General features: G+C 44.2%; 1 protein-coding gene and 1 long non-coding RNA gene across 2 annotated transcripts in view; both read right to left on the bottom strand.

The window, feature by feature from the left end:
* Positions 1 to 5,311: 5,311 nt before the first annotated feature.
* Positions 5,312 to 15,298, bottom strand: LOC113582226 (zinc finger and BTB domain-containing protein 47-like). The gene is made up of 2 exons (XM_027017886.1): positions 14,881 to 15,298; positions 5,312 to 5,371 (listed from the first exon to the last, which is right to left on the bottom strand). Exons 1-2 carry the CDS (start codon positions 15,250 to 15,252, stop codon positions 5,312 to 5,314), a joined length of 432 nt encoding a protein of 143 aa, XP_026873687.1. The 5' UTR covers positions 15,253 to 15,298.
* Positions 15,299 to 15,578: 280 nt separating this feature from the next.
* The window catches only part of LOC113582221, a 41,473-nt gene continuing 39,517 nt past the window's right edge, over positions 15,579 to 17,534 (bottom strand). The window contains exon 3 of the long non-coding RNA XR_003411144.2: positions 15,579 to 15,687. This is a non-coding gene — a long non-coding RNA (uncharacterized LOC113582221). The remainder of the gene's footprint in view (positions 15,688 to 17,534) is intronic.

The following is a 17,534-nucleotide window of genomic DNA, read 5'->3' as shown; positions in this document are numbered from 1 at the left end:
TTAAAATATCCTGTCCATGTGATGTCAGCATTGCCTGGCAGCTGCTCTCCTGTGTGACGTACCTCAACCCCCCCAAACCACCGGCACTGGGGGACTGTGCACCCTGGCCACCAGCATGGGAACGCGAGGGGGCGCTTATCTAATACCACTTGTCAGACAACCACTGAGCTTCCTTTAGTTCCCAGTAGCTCAGCCCCACTCAGTCTGATATGACAGTGGTGGTGCTACTGATATACTTCACCATGGAACACAACACCTAAATAAAACCAAACAAAACATCTACCCCCAAACCCTACTGAAAAAATGTAATCAAATCAGTTAAAAAATAAAATAAAAAAAATTCCATAATCACAATGTAAGCATCGTGGGCAACCCAAACCATCATGCCATACCACATATGCCAGTGTCAAATCAGCATGTGAACAACCCATGTGGACATCTGTTTACAGTCAGTGAGTGAGTCTATATTCACCATGGCGCAGTCCACGGCTGCAGTCTCACGCATTTCCTTTGTTCGCTCTAGGCTCAGACGGAGCACTGCTATTCCTCCAGCAGCCACACACAGTCAGGTTGCCGTGATGTTCCAGTCATTTCCCGCCTGGCGATTTAACAGCTCTGGGTTTATTTGTGAGGGGTTGTGCTTCTAGGGACAGGTGTGACAGAGGGCTCCGCTACAACCTGCCACCCCTTGGTGAGGGTGTTGTGACGGATCGGCTGGCTTTTTTCTCCTTGTGCCCTCCACAGACGGGCTGTTCAGCATAAATAAAGAGCTGCCGGGGCACTTGAGTTCAAACGTTCACAAACGGCCTGCCAGGTTAAGGTCTGGGCCTCGGGTCCCGGTACAGAGAAGACTGAGGCGAAAGTGGGCTTTTCTTTTTGCTGCTGTGAGATGACTGAACAGTTACCCAACTACTGCTTTTAATGAGGCACTGTGCTATGCAAGCCTTCAAATCAGTGTCAGAATTGCATTTCTTAGAACAGTGATGGATGCATGAGGATCAACTTTCAGAAATCCAATTTTTACATTTACAGCATTTCGCAGACACACTTATCCAGAGCAACTTACAAAAGTGCTTTGTCGTTTACTCATAGAATACATCCTGGCCAGTACAGTAGGTTAGAGTTCAAGATACCGATGAACTAGAATACTGTTGAAATACAGGAAATAATGCTTATGCCTAGAAGTGCAAAAAACACAAGCTCCATCTGAGACAATACGTGCAATAAACAATAAAGTACGAGAGTGTGTTAGTCAACAAAGAAGTCAATAAACAATACCCTGCAAGAAGTACTAGAGTTTCAGTTAGTCAACATACGAGCAGGGTCAGTGGTCATTTAAAATATCCCACAAATGGATGGGTCTTCAGTCTGCGTTTGAAGACTACAAATGACTCCACTGTCCGGACAGCAAGCAGAAGTTCGTTCCACCATCTAGGAGCCGGGAGAGAAGAGTCTCGGTGCTTGTCTTCCATGAGACTTGAAGCTTGGTATTTCAAGCCGAGCTGTAATTCTTACACACCGTTGTGTGTGCAAGATGCGCAACAGTGGGAGAATGAAAGAAATGAATTTTTTTTCCATTCTTAAAATTATTTGTGGATATTTTCCACCAGCAGAGGTCTACTAGACAACGGCAGCGCAATTCCCCTCCTCCCCCTGGCCAAAAAAAAAATGTTAAATGGGAGAAAAGGAAGAAAAAAGGAAACCATGTATGGATAAAAATGTCTCCTAATGGCCAAAGCACTTACTATAGCTTAAGTGAGTGTGGACATAAACTGGGGCATTTTTAGCCTTGCCCTGGAAACCCAAAAGTGGCTCCCTTGCCTGTACACACAGACCTACATTAGAGTTTCCCTTAATCTCACAGCACTGATGCATGTGCCTTATGCACATAGCAGGGCCTTAACCCGCCAGCATGACTGCACAGAGGTAATTGGTGGGAATGCAGAAAATGCTGAGGATTTAACCTCGGATCGTTCAGAATGCGGCCGAGGTCCTTGTGTTTAAAAGGAATCCCTTATCCTGCATGCCTTGCTGTTTTTGTACAGTCTCCTGTGGCCTGTACAGGCAGGGGGACAGCTTTAATCAAAAGTGAATGTCAGGACTACACAGGTAAAAGACAAAGACTCTCTATTAGGGGCCACAGCAACAGCTGTGGATGGACTGAAAAATTTCTGAAAGACGGCATAAAAGCTGGAACCAAAGGAAGAGGAATTCAAATCACCAAAATTGTTAAACCACATACACAAATGCATGCACACACAAAACAGCAGTGACATACCAAAGAACACTTTTCCCTCCGAACATTTCCCCTAAAAAATTACTGTGGAGTCCGAGGTTCGTGGGGTCACATTCAAGGGGTGACTGAACCAGGATACCTTGAGGCAAAAGGTCAGACTCCCGAGGTTCAGGTTTCTCTACACACATGCAGATCATTCACAGCTAAGAATTCATAACAGCAAGTGCTCACTGTGCCATGGACGAGTCCAGGAAACAACACCTACCCTACAGCCGGCCTCCAAGAGCTCCAACAAAAGGTGCGACTAAATAAAAACACAGAGGGGAAAAAAAAGCGAGATCTTCAAAGGGCTGCACTGGATTAGGGTTGCTCTAAACATAAGCCACACATGTTTCTTTGTCTGGCCCAGCGGACAACAAAGGCTATGTTGCTGTGGTGGTCGCCCTTCAAGTAGCCACTACCAACATGGATAAAATCACACCCCTCGTATGTACAGGGGCCACCTGTGATTTTGAGTTCAAATGACACTGATGCCAAGCATGGGCCCTCTGGAGCAAGGCAGCAGTGCAGGCATTTACTGAATGCAAATACAAGAGAAGATTAACATTACATCTGTTGTCGTCATGGTTACTGATAACTAGCCAATCACCTCTGTGAGCCCTAGAATTAATCTCATGTTCTATGACATCAGCTAACTCCTGGCAACCACTGCAAATTGACATGATGAGTTACAGTCAGTAAATATAGTACTGGACATAGCCGGAGACAAAGATGTGGACATGTAGACAAAAGGGAGCAAGTGGGAGCTATTAATTACATGGTATTCCATGTGAAGCACCTAATATGATTAAGGTCCACCATAAGAACTCTTAAAGCAACAGGCTAACTTTGCAAGTGCATGTGTGTACACAATATATAGTGCAATAAATAATGTTAACTGCTCCCATGCAACCAGAGCGCACTTCTCGCAGCACAGACATTGGAAGTAGAATAAAGATTGTGGAAAATCAACTACTTAAGAAACGCCATTATTCTGTAACAGTTAAATGTTACTGGGTTCGGTACACAGCATGCAAACTGCCAAATGTTTTCAATCACTTATGTGCAAGCAAGGTCTGAGTTTAAGGGAATTAAAAGTGGACCTATTGCAAAAAACTGTTAAACCATGTCCAAGGGTTTAACAGTTATTCAATTACTCTGGGTTATAGAATATAGAACTTTCCGTCATTCCTTTACTAAAGAGGTCAAACCTCACACACGTGAGCAGAAATGGCCAAAGAGGACTGGAAAAAGCAAGCTCCAATGAGTATCCAGTTAATTAATAAACAATTAAGTAATAAACATTTTTGCTACAGGAGACCATGAACATCGGTTTGACTAGCAGAATACTCGTCTCCAAACAGCTATACCACCACACCAAACTGTGGAGTTTCCATAATTGGATGCAATTATTTAAATGAGAGTCAATAAAAGGAGCTTTATAAAAGCAGCATTAAGCTATGTTTATATGCAAGCACAAAACAAGTACAAAATGTAACGTGGCAGCCTGTTCTGCACTCTCTCTCTCACTCACACACACACACACACACACACCCCCCCAGCAATGGACATGCATAATAAGCAAGCAAGCAATCAAATCAATCAAAGATAAGAATATCCCTTGATCAGCCCAAAACATTGTTTCCATTAGAGAGGGCACACATACATAACCGAACACACATGCACAAGCACAAGGATACAAACAGGGGCACACACAAACACAGACAGACAAACGCACATGCACACTTTTCAGGCACCCATTGGGAGTAGAACAACCAAATGACTGGTTGAAATTTCAGGCTCATATGAATAATTGATGCACATGCTGTGTGGAGCAGAAACCCTTCTCTCATTGGGCACTCATAGGGACAACAAATTTGCATGCTAAGAGAACTCTTAGACTTACAAGGCAATCCTCCAAAGCATACATTAAGTACATTTTCACGCAGAAAATACCTGATTTGTCCTTCAAAACAGAAGTGTGTTATGTCTTTAAGGACGTGTGACTACGTAGTTGTCGTCATGTGGTCCTCGTGCGGTCAACGCGCGCACCGGCGCGAGATTTTCGAGCTTTCGCGATGTTTCTATTTATATCTTTGCAATAAGACAGCGTAGAAATATAGTTCAAACATTTCCTGAATCTGTGCAACTTGCCCTTTAAATTTGGATAAATTTGGAGTAAACAATAGTAAGGTAAACAATAGTAGGAATAAAAAGTCTAATGAGAGATTAGATTATAGGTTACGGCGCACATCATCCGCCTCTCGCCGCGTGTTCGAATATCACTCAGGTCTTAGCCATCTACTCGCCGTGTGTGATTGATGAATGTGTGTGTCAATCTGTGCGAAACTAACCAATAAACAATCATGACATCACAAAGGCTATACCCTTAACGTCGGAAACATCTCTTCCTCGTTCAGTCCACATCTAGCTAGCTAAAAGTTGCAGCGATTTCGGAAAGTAGTGACGGAAGTAACGGAGCTTTGGAGCTTAAGGGGTTTGATTCCTTTGATGAAGAAGGATAATAAAAAAAATTAAAAAGAGAACGATGCCAAAATGAATGTTATTTTACAAATGGTACCATTAGGCAGAGAGCTGAGATTGGTCTGAACATTTTGACATGAAACATGGATGTCATGCTATAAGTAAGAGCCTTTAAAGTGAATTTAAGAAAATATGTAAAAACAGAGAAAATACCTTAGACTTCAGAGGGATAAAAATTCAACTATTTGTAAAACAATCACATAACGGGAAAATATTTGAACCCTAAATTAAACAGCTTGCATCTAGTTCATCTTTTTTTTTCAAACAAAACAAAAAAAACCCATCATTTTTCACAGAATTTCTCTTAAACATATTCTACTGAGAGAGAGACAGAGTGAGTGAGTGTGTGTGTGTGTGTGTAGATGTGTAATTTTGTGGTATAGATTGCCAGCTCATAAAGCCCAAGGATGAAGCTGGCACAGGCTGGTTCTGAGCATGCTCACTGCAGACCCTACCCACTCCTTCCCAAGGCAGTGTTTGTGGAAAAGGTGCTCACAGACTGACCTCAGTCCAGCTCTGCTGTTTCTCTTCCAGACAGTTTGGACTTTGGGTCTGTGTAAAGAAACAGGCTAGAGATCAGAGCAGGCCATGGCTCCCTGTGTCAGGCTTGGCATAGGTTCAACCACAAATGGGAAATGGCTTATTAAATGATTAAGCCAGGGATTGTTTCTGGCACAGTTGTCACACAGAGGTCCAATATAATCCCCTAAAAACACAGATCTCAGGACAGTTATTATAGTGTCAGGTCAATGAAGTAGATGACAGTGCTGATCCAGGACCAGGTGTTAAAGGTTAGGTAATTGCAACACAGAAACTGGTTCATTGGTGCCCTCTAGTGCCACAAAGTGGGAATGCATGAGTCTCAAGCAAAAGAAGATTTATTAAAAGTGGTATGTACATACTGGGCTGAAAGACACAGAACGTCAAGTAAAGACTTTGTTGAAGGGAAAAAGTGTTTAAGGCATGAAAATGAAGGCAGAGATGGAGATAACTCCTATTTGATACAACCAAAACCAAAAAAAAACCACCAAAACATTTATGATAAAGGCACCACCGCAGCCTACAGCTGTGGTTCACCTGCGCCATCATCCAACTATTTTCCTTTACCTTATCCCCACGGCGACAGGAGAAATAATGGGAGTTGCGTAGCAACCATTTCCAGGACTCCAATAGGAAAGTTCCAAGAGAGGCAGAGTTAACCACTGAGGAGAGCTTTTACGCACAAACATTGACAACTCTTTAAATATTGTCTTGCTGCCATAACAGCTGCAGCCTATCCAATGCACAGACAGTGAAATCAAAGTTAAACTTCTAATGTATAGTGATTATAATAAGAAGCTTTAACTAAAATGCTGGAAAATCAGCAGAAATTTGTAAGCCACAGACCCTGAGCACCAACAATATAGTATTCCAGTGTGTCTTTTCTCTGGAATTACATTAGCCCCTTGAAATAAGATGTTAGGCATCCGATAGGTGTGATATGGGTTACTCGTGTAACCATATGCCAAACACGCAATCACTTAAACCTGCACTGATATTCCAACCCACACTCAGTGCCCAACTGAATGTTAATTAACATATTAAGAGTACAACCTACACTACATTACAGTACATCTAATATGATTCACTCTCACTGTGAGAGTCTGCCTCTAGTCATCAGACATATACATACTCGCACGCATGGCATGGAGGGATCCTGAGCTACAGCACATCTGCTTGTCTGTGCATGGCACAGTGCTGTCAAAATTGGCCAAAAATGAGGCTTAATAATTACACACACAAAAAAAAGGATAAATAAATAAATAAATAAATAAATAAATAAATAAATAAACAAACACAGCTTCAAACCATTTGAATATTTTTTTTCATTTCTGCATTATGTCTACAAGCACAAACCAGTACAGTGAAAGACATCTGTACGGGTGTATTTATTTCAATATAAATAAGTCTTAACTTTTCCTTGACATCAAACCTAAAATAATAATCAAACTAATCTGGACTTGCAGTGCATGAAGCTTCTGTCTCTAGCCTTAAATATCTAGTTATATAGCCATTATTTAGATGTTTTGCCCTGAGGGAGTATCCTACACCTTTGTATTGTTTAAATAAATTTAAACCTGTTAAACCTTCACAGCTGGATGAAAGTAGAACACAGGTATACTTCTTATTAGTTAAAACCAAATAGGACTGGAGTCATGGACAAGGGAGACACACAGCTTAATAGAACAGCGCAGCACAATAGAAAGGTCCCAACTAACATAAGTGAACTCCATACAAACCATATGAAAAACTCAACGAAAAGTTTTGAGTTTTATTATATATTGTAATTCATGAACGGGGGTAGGGGAGAAAGATCTCTTGCAGATAATTGGCACGCACTGATTCTTAGCATGGTTGCGAGGATGGACCCTGAAGAGATCTGAGTCAAGCTAAGAAGTGTAATGTGAGACCACAGAGTGGGATTTCTGGCAGAACCCAGTGCAGATGGTGCAACTGTGGAGCTCCCGCTGGAAACCACAGCACACCGCAGCTTCCATTATCTGGGCCAGATTTAGCAGAAAAGTGTCAGAAACAGATCAAATCTAGCCCCACACACCCACACCCACACACCCACACCCACACCCACACGCGAGCCAGGGAAGTTCTGACAAACGTTGCAGATTCTGCTAGCTGCCTTCACTGGCGACAATAACATAATAATGCGCTATGAAAGGATTTAACCCAACACTGACTCCATCAGAAGTGCAGCAAAGCAAAGTTATAAATTAATAAATTAGTGTTTATTCTGCTTCCTGATGCATCAAAACCATAACCTACGGTCAAAATGAATAGCACTAAACACAAGCCATCAGAGAAAGCAAAACTGCTAATGCAAAATCTAATCAATCATTCAGATTAATAATTCAGTCATGATTTAATATGTTGAACAGAAATGTTGTTCTCCAAATCCTGTTTATTTACCTTTGAACTCTGTCTCTCTCTGTCTGTCTCTCGCTCTCTGTCTCCATCTCTGTCTCTGTCGCTCTCTCTGTCTGTCTGTCTGTCTCTCTCTCGCTCTCTGTCTGTCTCTCTCTCTCGCTCTCTGTCTGTCTCTCTCTCTCTCTCGCTCTCCGTCTCTCTCCGTCTCTCTCTCTCTCTCTCTCTCTTTTTTTAAATAAATACACATCACATTATAAGGCCCATCCCTCTTCATCTAATGAACCCTGAATGGGCCATTCAGTGGTTTCAAGTTGCACTACACAAGTTCCATCCTCATAGCTGGGAGCAGATAAGAAGATACAATCTTAGTATTATGAATTACAAGCAGTTGATTTAAAAATTATTGTGGCTAAATTACAACAGAATACTTTGCCAGCAAGGACAGCCTATCCGGATTATGTTGCAGTTCATTTCAACTTATTCAATATAGATTTCAGTAGGATGTTAACATCAGTGCTAGCCAGTTCCAGGGCAAGATGGCCCAATATTAAAACACACATAAGCACAGGACACTTAGCCCCTGCAGCAGAGCAGGCAGTGAACAAGAGATGAGGACTGCACAACGACAGTAGCATGAGAACATGACAAGCCTGGGTAGGTGGAGGGACCAGGGTATAGGGTAGAAGGAGGTGTGTGGTAGAGGGTAGGTGGAGGGGCCAGGGTATAGGGTAGAAGGAGGTGTGTGGTAGAGGGTAGGTGAAGGGGCCAGGGTATAGGGTAGAAGGAGGTGTCTGGGTAGAGGGAGGTGTGTGGTAGAGGCTAGGGGAGTGGCCTGGGTTGGCGGTTGGTGTATAAGATTGTTTGGTTTTACTGCACATGTGCATGATGCTGGTCATTTAGCCCATCAACTGTATGTGCCATTTGGGATGCACAGTGTGCTTTCATATAATGTGTTCGGAAACATACTGCTACATTGCAAACAGTGCCAGCCTGCCTACCCATAAGACACATCAAAGCCAGCCCATTAAAGTATGCTCTCTCAGTCAGACCCACCCACCCAACCACCCACAGGTATGCGCATGTATGCAACTGAATCCAAACATAGAACAAGTGTTCAGACAGACAGACACCAAGTGAACTACAGAAAGGTGCCCTGAGCTGCGAGACATGAGGAACCCAGGAGCCAGATTACAATGGCGGCAGACTGTGTTGTGCCTTCAGAAAGGGCATACTTGATTTCGTGGAGCTATAAAAGATTCAATCCTCTTCCTGTGATGCTGAAGCTCATGGCTCAGGAAGGAAGTGCCTGAGTTCTCCTGCCCTACCTACCCAGGTGTGTGTGTGTGTGTGTGTGTGTGTGTTTGTTCTTACTCAAGAGACTTGCAGAGCTAGTTAGTGATTGAGTGTGTATGTGCGTGTTTCTACTACTATGCCTTAAAAGAACACAAATCATGTCAGTTTTAATAACACTGGGCTCAAGAGTAAACTGCCATTACTGGTGTAGCTCACCTACTTAGGCCAGCTCTAAGTCCTCTTAAACCTTTCATATCCTTAATATTCAGCACTGCTGAATATGTTTTTGGAGTGCTGTGAGCCAAAGGCCCCTGGTCAAACTAGTGGCAGCAAATGCGCACACAGGGGTGCGAGTGGTGGGGAGCATGTTCTGATCGGGTCGTGCTCCATTAACTGATTTCAGACCAGTCATTCAGGCAAGCAAGATGAGCCCAAAACACACACACACACACGGACAGATGAATACACACAAGTACACAGCATTTATTTGCTAAGTTCACTTCCAAGCAGCATTTTTAAATATTTTTTTATAGCCTGATAGCTACTGCCCTAATGGTGGTCCAGACACTCACCACCAGAAAGTAAACTACACTGTTGAAGCAAAGCACATTGTATGATCAGTCAGGAGGCAGTTTAGTGCTTGTTCAAGACAAAACACTAACCTGTGCAGTCCTGTGACCCTCTGAGGATGAACATACAGGCATCCAGGGGTCTGGGCCTTTAAGACATGCTAAAAATGATTTACGACGATGACAAAAGTAGCTTGGTGTTAATACCATGCACATATCAAACTCTGGTGACTCATGATAGCATGATATATTATCATAATCAAATTTACATCACATAACATGAGACTTAAACCTATTTTGAATGTGTTGTGATCAAATTTAAATGCTTCGTTCGGATAAATAATGACCACCACAGTAAACAGACACAGGATGGGATGAACTCGCAGCAGAGGGTGAACAGTTCAACTGCTTCAAAACTGCTTCTCCAAGCGAACCATTTCACAAACACAAAACCAGAACTGCTGGTTTAGAAGAAGAAACAAGAAGGAGGAACCCTAACCAGACATAGCAAATTAGAATAGCAGACTAGAGCTTAATAAAGGATGTTCTGCAAGTTTTTCCTCTGGGCATTCCCATGCTAGCATGTAAATGTTTTTAACATGTTTATTCCTGCTCCGATAAGCCAACCACACTCACATGCACCTATCTACAGAAATGCCTCTCTTCTCAGAGAGGCCGATGCACGGTACCGCTCAGTGTCCCTGCGCAACTTCAGGTACTCGTTAAGCCCCATTTGTGAACCTGAGAGGGAAAAAGCTTCTCCATGATTTCTAAAATATTTAAGGAACATTCACCATCCAAGTCCACCCAACACTCACCACCAAGTCCACATGCCACATTTGAACCGTCATTTGAATGACATCCGTTTCTCTGTGCTGCAGAATACGGATGCGGGAAACAACTGGAGAACTGGATCTTGGCGAAAAGGCAGCTGATGGTCCCTGGAACAATCTGGAGAAAGTTGATGTTTAAAATTGAGCTGATATGGTGTGTGTAGACTCTGTTCTGTGCTACAAGGAACATATGGTGAGTATATCACACACAGACCAGAAGGGCTAAAAGATTCCCTCCAGGATATGGTCTTACCACTCTCGCTTAGAGTTGGCCATTTAAGACAAACATACATGGGGGGGGGGAAACATATTAATAAATTATTCACTAAATTTCTTAATCAATTATATTTAATATTTCTAATATAGAAAGGTAGCCAAGATACCCAGAAAAAAAAAATTAAGAATGCTTTGGGTAATAAGGAGTGAACCTGTGAATGAATGGAGGGAGAATGACTGCTCAGTACAGACACTAACTACAAATGGAAAGACCAGCTTTCAGCATAACACTTGATTAATCTACAGTTACATTTAGCAACATCAGATAGACATTATCTAGAAAACATCTATAAAAGATGAACAAGGCTTGGAAAAATCTTTTCTGATTGCCAGCAGGGATCAAACCAGAATATAAATAAGGCATGAAAGAAACAGAACAGGTGGAGGATATGATATGACTTGCATTGCCTGCTATCTAAACAGTTAGATAAAGACTGTGATAATCAGAGTATGAAGGAGAAGCGCAGGCCATGCAGATGCAGATAGAGTGGGAAAAGCTGTCCATCCACGGACCACCACGCACCCGTCAATGTGGTCTCAGAGCTAGAAAACTTGCTTACACATTCCACCAGTCAGCCCTTACCCTTACACTCAGGTGCACCAACAAGACATTCAGTACCAAGGACGCAGGCAGTCAATCGACAGATTCAGCTAGCAAATGTTAAACAACGATTCTGGCGATAAAGCATTTAGACTCCGATGCTACACCCAAATTTTACGCAGAGCAGATCAGCATTAACGCTAGTGCATACCTTCTGTGGAGCAGAAGGGGGGGGGGGGGACACGACTCAGAATAAAGGTGAGTCATGAACTCCCTTTATGTCCCTTTATGCACTCAAAATGCATGCAAAGTCTAAAAAGATACCAACAAACTACCCAAGGCCCAAACATCTGGGCTTCATAAATAAGAGCAGAGTTGTGCTGTCTACTGAATACAAAATGTAGCATTACTTTGTGAGTTTCCCCACTTCCTTACGAAGGGCTGAAAACTGAGACCGGTGAATTCAGAGGCATTTGCAGTCTCCTGGCAGACCTACATTCACAAGCAGATTTTTCTTCATCTAGTAGATATTTTTTTGCTCTAGAAAAGAGACTCACTTGCACAATCCATGGTCCTCACTTAATCTGAGTCACCACTGACAGGGGTTTGCAGCACTTAAAATAATAAGGTTGAGAAGTGCCAGATCTTGATGTGGTTAAAGTTGTGAACACATTCTGGACTGACCATATTCCTTCCGAATATCAGGGCGTCAGGTGATGGTATGGGGACATTCGAAGCCCAAATAAAAAAATAATGCCATTGCAAAAGATGTCCTGAAAACCTCTAGTCCTCAGCAGGGTTGGGTATCTGCAAAGGCCCCTGATTTGATTCCATTCGCAAGGTAGCGATTCAACATCACTCCTATTTTATTTAAAGACAATTACAATATGAATATATAAAAGATTCATTGTAATTATGATAAACATCTTGAGAGAAATAATGCTCCACATGTAAACAATACCTTTAAATATGGGTGATAAGTGAAAAGATTAATGTTAAACTTTGCCAACGGGGAACAAACTATTCCATTTAATTACATTTAATTTGATTCAATTTTAATTTTAATTGATATACAAAATCAATAATAATGACAATGAACTAGTATTATGCAGATTAAATATGCATAGAGACAGATGTACGAGTTCAATCTAGGAAAGAATTCATTAAGAATCTATATTTAATCAACCAAAACAAATCGTGAAACAATATTCAAAAAACTACCTAACCCTTATAGTCCCTGACTCCATACAGTGGTCACGCTTAAAAAATCGTCCAACAAGGAACAGAACAGCAGCTTTGCTCATGGGTCTGTATTTTATCCAATCTGTTGAGTGCCACAGCAGCAACACAGACCAGATTAAGTTACCTGCAATTCTCTCTTTACCATGTGTGCAAATGAAGACTAAAAGAGCACCGAAAGAACCATAACAACCCACAAAAGTGCCTGGTCGAGGCTGATCCCAACAAACCTTCTGACGACTGTATCCAAGCAAGGCTGACAGTCCCATTCCTCACAGCGCCAACTCTAATACACCTCCAGCACAAACCAAGCCGGTCTAGTGGCACGCACGCATTTGCTCAGGTGTTCTCCTCAGTCCCTCACTCACCAGCAGCACAGCCACCTTCTTCATGCTGCGATTCCCCATCCTGGCTCATACAGGACTCCACTCAGCCTCCGACAGCAAGACAGAAGCAGACAGAGCAGCTCTGGATTGTTTGCTACTGGGTGTTCCAGTGCGCCACGGTGACAAGCACGCACGTCAGTTCTGACACGCTATAGGACATGCAGAGCAGCTTGAGGAAAATCTGTCTGCTTATGCACTCTCTCTCTCTCTCCCTCCCTCTCCCCACTCGTGTCTCTCTCACTCACACAGAAATACTCCCACTTTCCAACTCTTAAGTAACTCACTGCCTCCATGGCCCACTCGCATGGTACACTGGGGGAGAGTCTTTTCTTCTCTCTCTCTCTCTCTCTCTCTCTCTCTCTCTCTCTCTCTCTCTCTCTCTCTCTCTCTCTCTCTCTCTCTCTCTCTCTCTGTGTGTGTGTGTGTGTGTGTGTGTCTGACTGACTCATGGCTCAGCAGAAAACCTCCATCTCATCGGTGGCAGGGAAGGCATGTGTTAAGGTCACTGCTCAGCGACAACAGCCCCCACCGAGCAGAAAGACAACCAGACGGACTCGTGAATAGGAGCAATAAAATCCATGGCCCTTTGGGCCACCCCCCACCTTTTTTTGGTAGGGAAAGCCATGCTGCGGCTAAGAGAAGTGGTTTCCCTTCCCTATTTTCAGGCAGTGGGATTATACAGGAGGAGGTCCCATGCACACCTCCCTGTACAGAAACAACCACTGTGGCTTAATATGTCTTAATTATCATTACATGAAGGCCAGGAGACTTAAGGACTACACAGAAAGGAACTTTGTGAAGGAATCAAAGGAAATACAAACCCCAGCAGCCATTGGGTGGCAGCCATTTTTAACATGACAGCAGAAACAACTACAGCTTACATTAAAACTCTCAGTAATTAATCCAACCAGTCCACAGTCAAACACTACAAGTGCACGGTACCACGAAATGACAGAAGCAGGAATACGTTTCATTTCTAAAGAGTATCACCCATAAATGAACATAGTGAGGTCACAGACTGAAGGTCGGAGGTTTCACCAGTGGAGGCTGGACTAGCACTTTGGCCTCATGTACAAAACAGGGGCTTCCCCGGAACAGGCCAAAACAGCCTGGCCTGCAGGCAAGAAACAGGCTATTCGGAGCGGTGAGCCACAGGCCACGCAGTCACAAGGAAGCCTAGGAGTGGGTTGGATATATAAAACCTGCACGCTACACACGGTCCCCACACATCTAAGAACAGATAAACAAGTGCACTTGGAGGTGAGAATTTAGAAACCTGCTCATAACTCAACAGAAAGCTGAGAGTCTTTTGGAACGTGTGTGAGCAGGGAGACAGGAATATACCAGGACGAGTGCATGAAAGCTATAAATCGCTCATTAAGGACATGTCACGCATAGTTAGAGTGGCTGGCTGTCTCTCTCTCTCTCTCTCTCTCTCTGTGTGTGTGTGTGTGTGTGTGTGTCTGGGAATTGAAATTCATACAGGAGCACAAATATAGACTGGTCTTTGTAATTAAGAATGATCAACGTGTACATCTACATAACACACGTCTAGCTTGCTTGAGCTAAATCAAATAGCAAAAAAATTTATGTAAAACGTATTCCTTTATAAACGGACACAGGCACCCAAGATGACATGGCCTGGACCACATGTCAAGCAATTCTATATTTATGTGCTGCTGTCTTAATGCACAGTATGTCCAGTAGAGGGTGACATACGCCACAAACCGGCACCACTGAATTAGTTCTATCCAGCAATGCTAACTGGATTTATAAATCTTTACAAGCATGTTAGAAGCTAAAGCCGAAAAACTCAAAACCTAAAGATATCATTTGAAGGCACAGCCATAAGACCTGGCAACGTTACTCAACTGGTCCAGCACTCAGCTAGTACAGGACAGAAGTTCATTACAACGGCATTAAGACAACCGATGTCAGTTCCTGTCACCGGAAATGTGCTGGACCAGGTAGGCGTGTTTGGGTAAGGTCTTAACTGAAACCTTACCTGAGGATGTGTTTGATGAGATGAGGATGAGATTTGGTTCTGTCGTCCTGAGAGGTGGTCTGTGTTATCATTAGGGTCTGACACACTGGTCCTGAGGGAGGGGGTGTGGAGGCCTTCCTCTCCCTCCTCGTCTTCCTCTACCTCCTCATCTTCCTCCCTCCCACTGTCGTCCGACTGTTCAAACTCATCACTCTCCTGGTCCATATCCTCCTCCTCCCTCTCTCCGTCCTCGGGTCGGCGGCCGTCTTCCCCGGGATGCAGGCTTGCCCCTACCCGTCCCTCCCCTCCACTGTTGTTGTTCTCCTCTTCCTCCTCTTCGTCGTCGTGCCGCCGTCGCCGCCGTCGCCTATGCCGCTGCTCCTGCTCCCACATCCACTGGGCGCCTTTCTCCCCTCCGTTCACCTCCTCCCTCCTCCTCGGCTCCACCCTCTCGCTCCGAGGAGGCCATGACTCCTCTTCCTCCTCCTCCTCCTCCTCCTCCTCCTCCTCCGCTCGCTCCACCTCTCTGGAACCTTGTCGCTGCTCTTCGTCGTCATCCACGTCCTCCTCGCCGTGCTCCCTCCTCCTGGGTGGGGGCTCTCGCCCGGGTGCTTCTGGGAGCCGGTTCAGGCGCTCCGGCTCGGGCTCGGCCTGGGCCGGCCGCCCGTTAGCTGGGCCCAGAGGCGGCGGGCGTGGCCTCTGGGGCTGCCCAGCCCCCCTGCTGCTGCTGCCCCCCGACAGCAGATCCTGGTTCATTTCCAAAAGCCAGCTTGCTACCTCCTGCACCTTCGCTAGGCTGTCTGATGAAGACAAGGACTTCCCGGCATTCTGGAGAAAAGAGAGAGATGACAGACAGACAGAAAGACAGAGAGACAGAGAGAGAGAGAAACAGAGAGAGAGATGTGTTATTAGAGTTATCCGTCTCCCACACCCTCGTGTGTTGAAGCTGTGTGCTGAAAGTGGTAATAACCCCTCATCTTTTATTCATGCTGCCCAAATAAAACAATGGACATTAGCATTTACGCAGGCAGGGACGCAGTACGAGTGTCTCCTACACAATAAGGCCCAGAAGTGTTTGGCAGCAAATCACATGGGCTGGGCCTCCAAACCGTAAAACAGCTTTGGAGGGAACCTGCAGGAATGGCTTGAGAGTTCTCATTCCCCACTATTCAACATTAATGTGTCATGAAGTGTTCTGGCTGTTAAGTAATAAACGGTCATTAAAATATAATGAGTCACAAATTTTTTTTAATTAAAAAAAAAGTGTGCTTAACACTTTAGTGACACTAAACATTGGTCAAAACATGTCCTAAACAAACAGCGCATGATGTATTTTAAAAGGGGGGGGGGCTCGCAGCCCATAAAATGAGCACCTTAAAACGCAGTCTCAGATCCCATCAAGGAGGGAAATCACAGAGGATCTACGCAATATAACGCTCAGTTTTAAAAATACATTTTAAAAATACAAAAGATGCACAGAGCACCGATAGCCAGCAGAGGGTGCTCCCATATAAGCCCAGAGAATCAATACAGCACTAAGGTTTAGCACAACTACTAAGGAACAAGAGGCAGGGAAGGAGGGGAACAAAGATGAGGGGAGGAATGAGGGAAATTATGCCGGGAGTGGGTGCATATGTGACAAAGGTCATGGTCCTCGAAACCGTAACTAAACACTGAAGCTCGGTAGCAAGGAAACAACTTTGAGTGGGTACAGGGGTATCCTGGGGCATTTCTACAGACACCACACACCTTGGGGATTAACACCTCATCCAGTGCTATGAATTTCCACTTTCTCTTCTCTAACCACCCTGCGTTACCCCATCATGACCAAATGCTTAATTGCTGAGTTAGGTGTGTTGGATCACAACTGTGGACCAATAGGCCCTACTATAACTCAGGCCAAATGATCTGTGTTTCACCCTGCATGGTTAAAGACCTTATCAAAGCAGAGTTCATAAGGACCATCCTGCCACCCTCTGGAGAGCACTAGTGCTTAGTTTTTCCACTGATGTCATGGAACAATCTACTGAGCGATGCCTGGATGAGATGATTGTGTACCAAGGAGGAGTTGTCGGTCAAAAAAACAAAAACGAACAAACCCTCAATCCCAGAGAGTGCCCAAGATGAAAACATTCAAAGAGTCCGGATCCAGAGTGTTGCAACTGAAGAGAAACGCAAGCTCTAGACACAGAGGTGCAAACACCAGCAAGGCTCTGTGAGATGCCGAAGGGGGTGTGGTCAGTCAAGATCTGGGCTAGCTGGTCAAATAAAGCATGTGTAGTGAGGTGTGCAGCATCTGCCTATCTGCCAGTCTGTTAGGGCCTCCGTGAATTGACACGTATCCCGTAGGCTGTGATAAGGGAGATCGTGTCATGAATTCACTTCGTCACACTGACCGAAACATGCGCGCGCACACACACGAACACAAACATGTGCGCACACACCCTCTCAAACAGTCTCGCTTGCAGAATTTGTTCATTTTCACACTGAGTATGTTTGCATGTATGTGCACATTTGAGAGAGCGAGAGTGTGCACGCAGCATTGCACCTCTGCAAATCCATGATGTGGAAGGCATTCCTTCTCATGTGTAAAAGACCGATTCAAATTCTGCCCGCTAACAAACCCTTGAAGAAGAGAGAGCTGCCAGTCAATCCCTGCACAAACACAACAGCAG

This window comes from Electrophorus electricus, chromosome 9 (assembly GCF_013358815.1).
Source record: "Electrophorus electricus isolate fEleEle1 chromosome 9, fEleEle1.pri, whole genome shotgun sequence".
Classification (NCBI taxonomy): domain Eukaryota; kingdom Metazoa; phylum Chordata; class Actinopteri; order Gymnotiformes; family Gymnotidae; genus Electrophorus; species Electrophorus electricus.
Note: the sequence above shows the minus strand (reverse complement) of the source record. Positions and strands in the feature narration are given on the sequence as shown.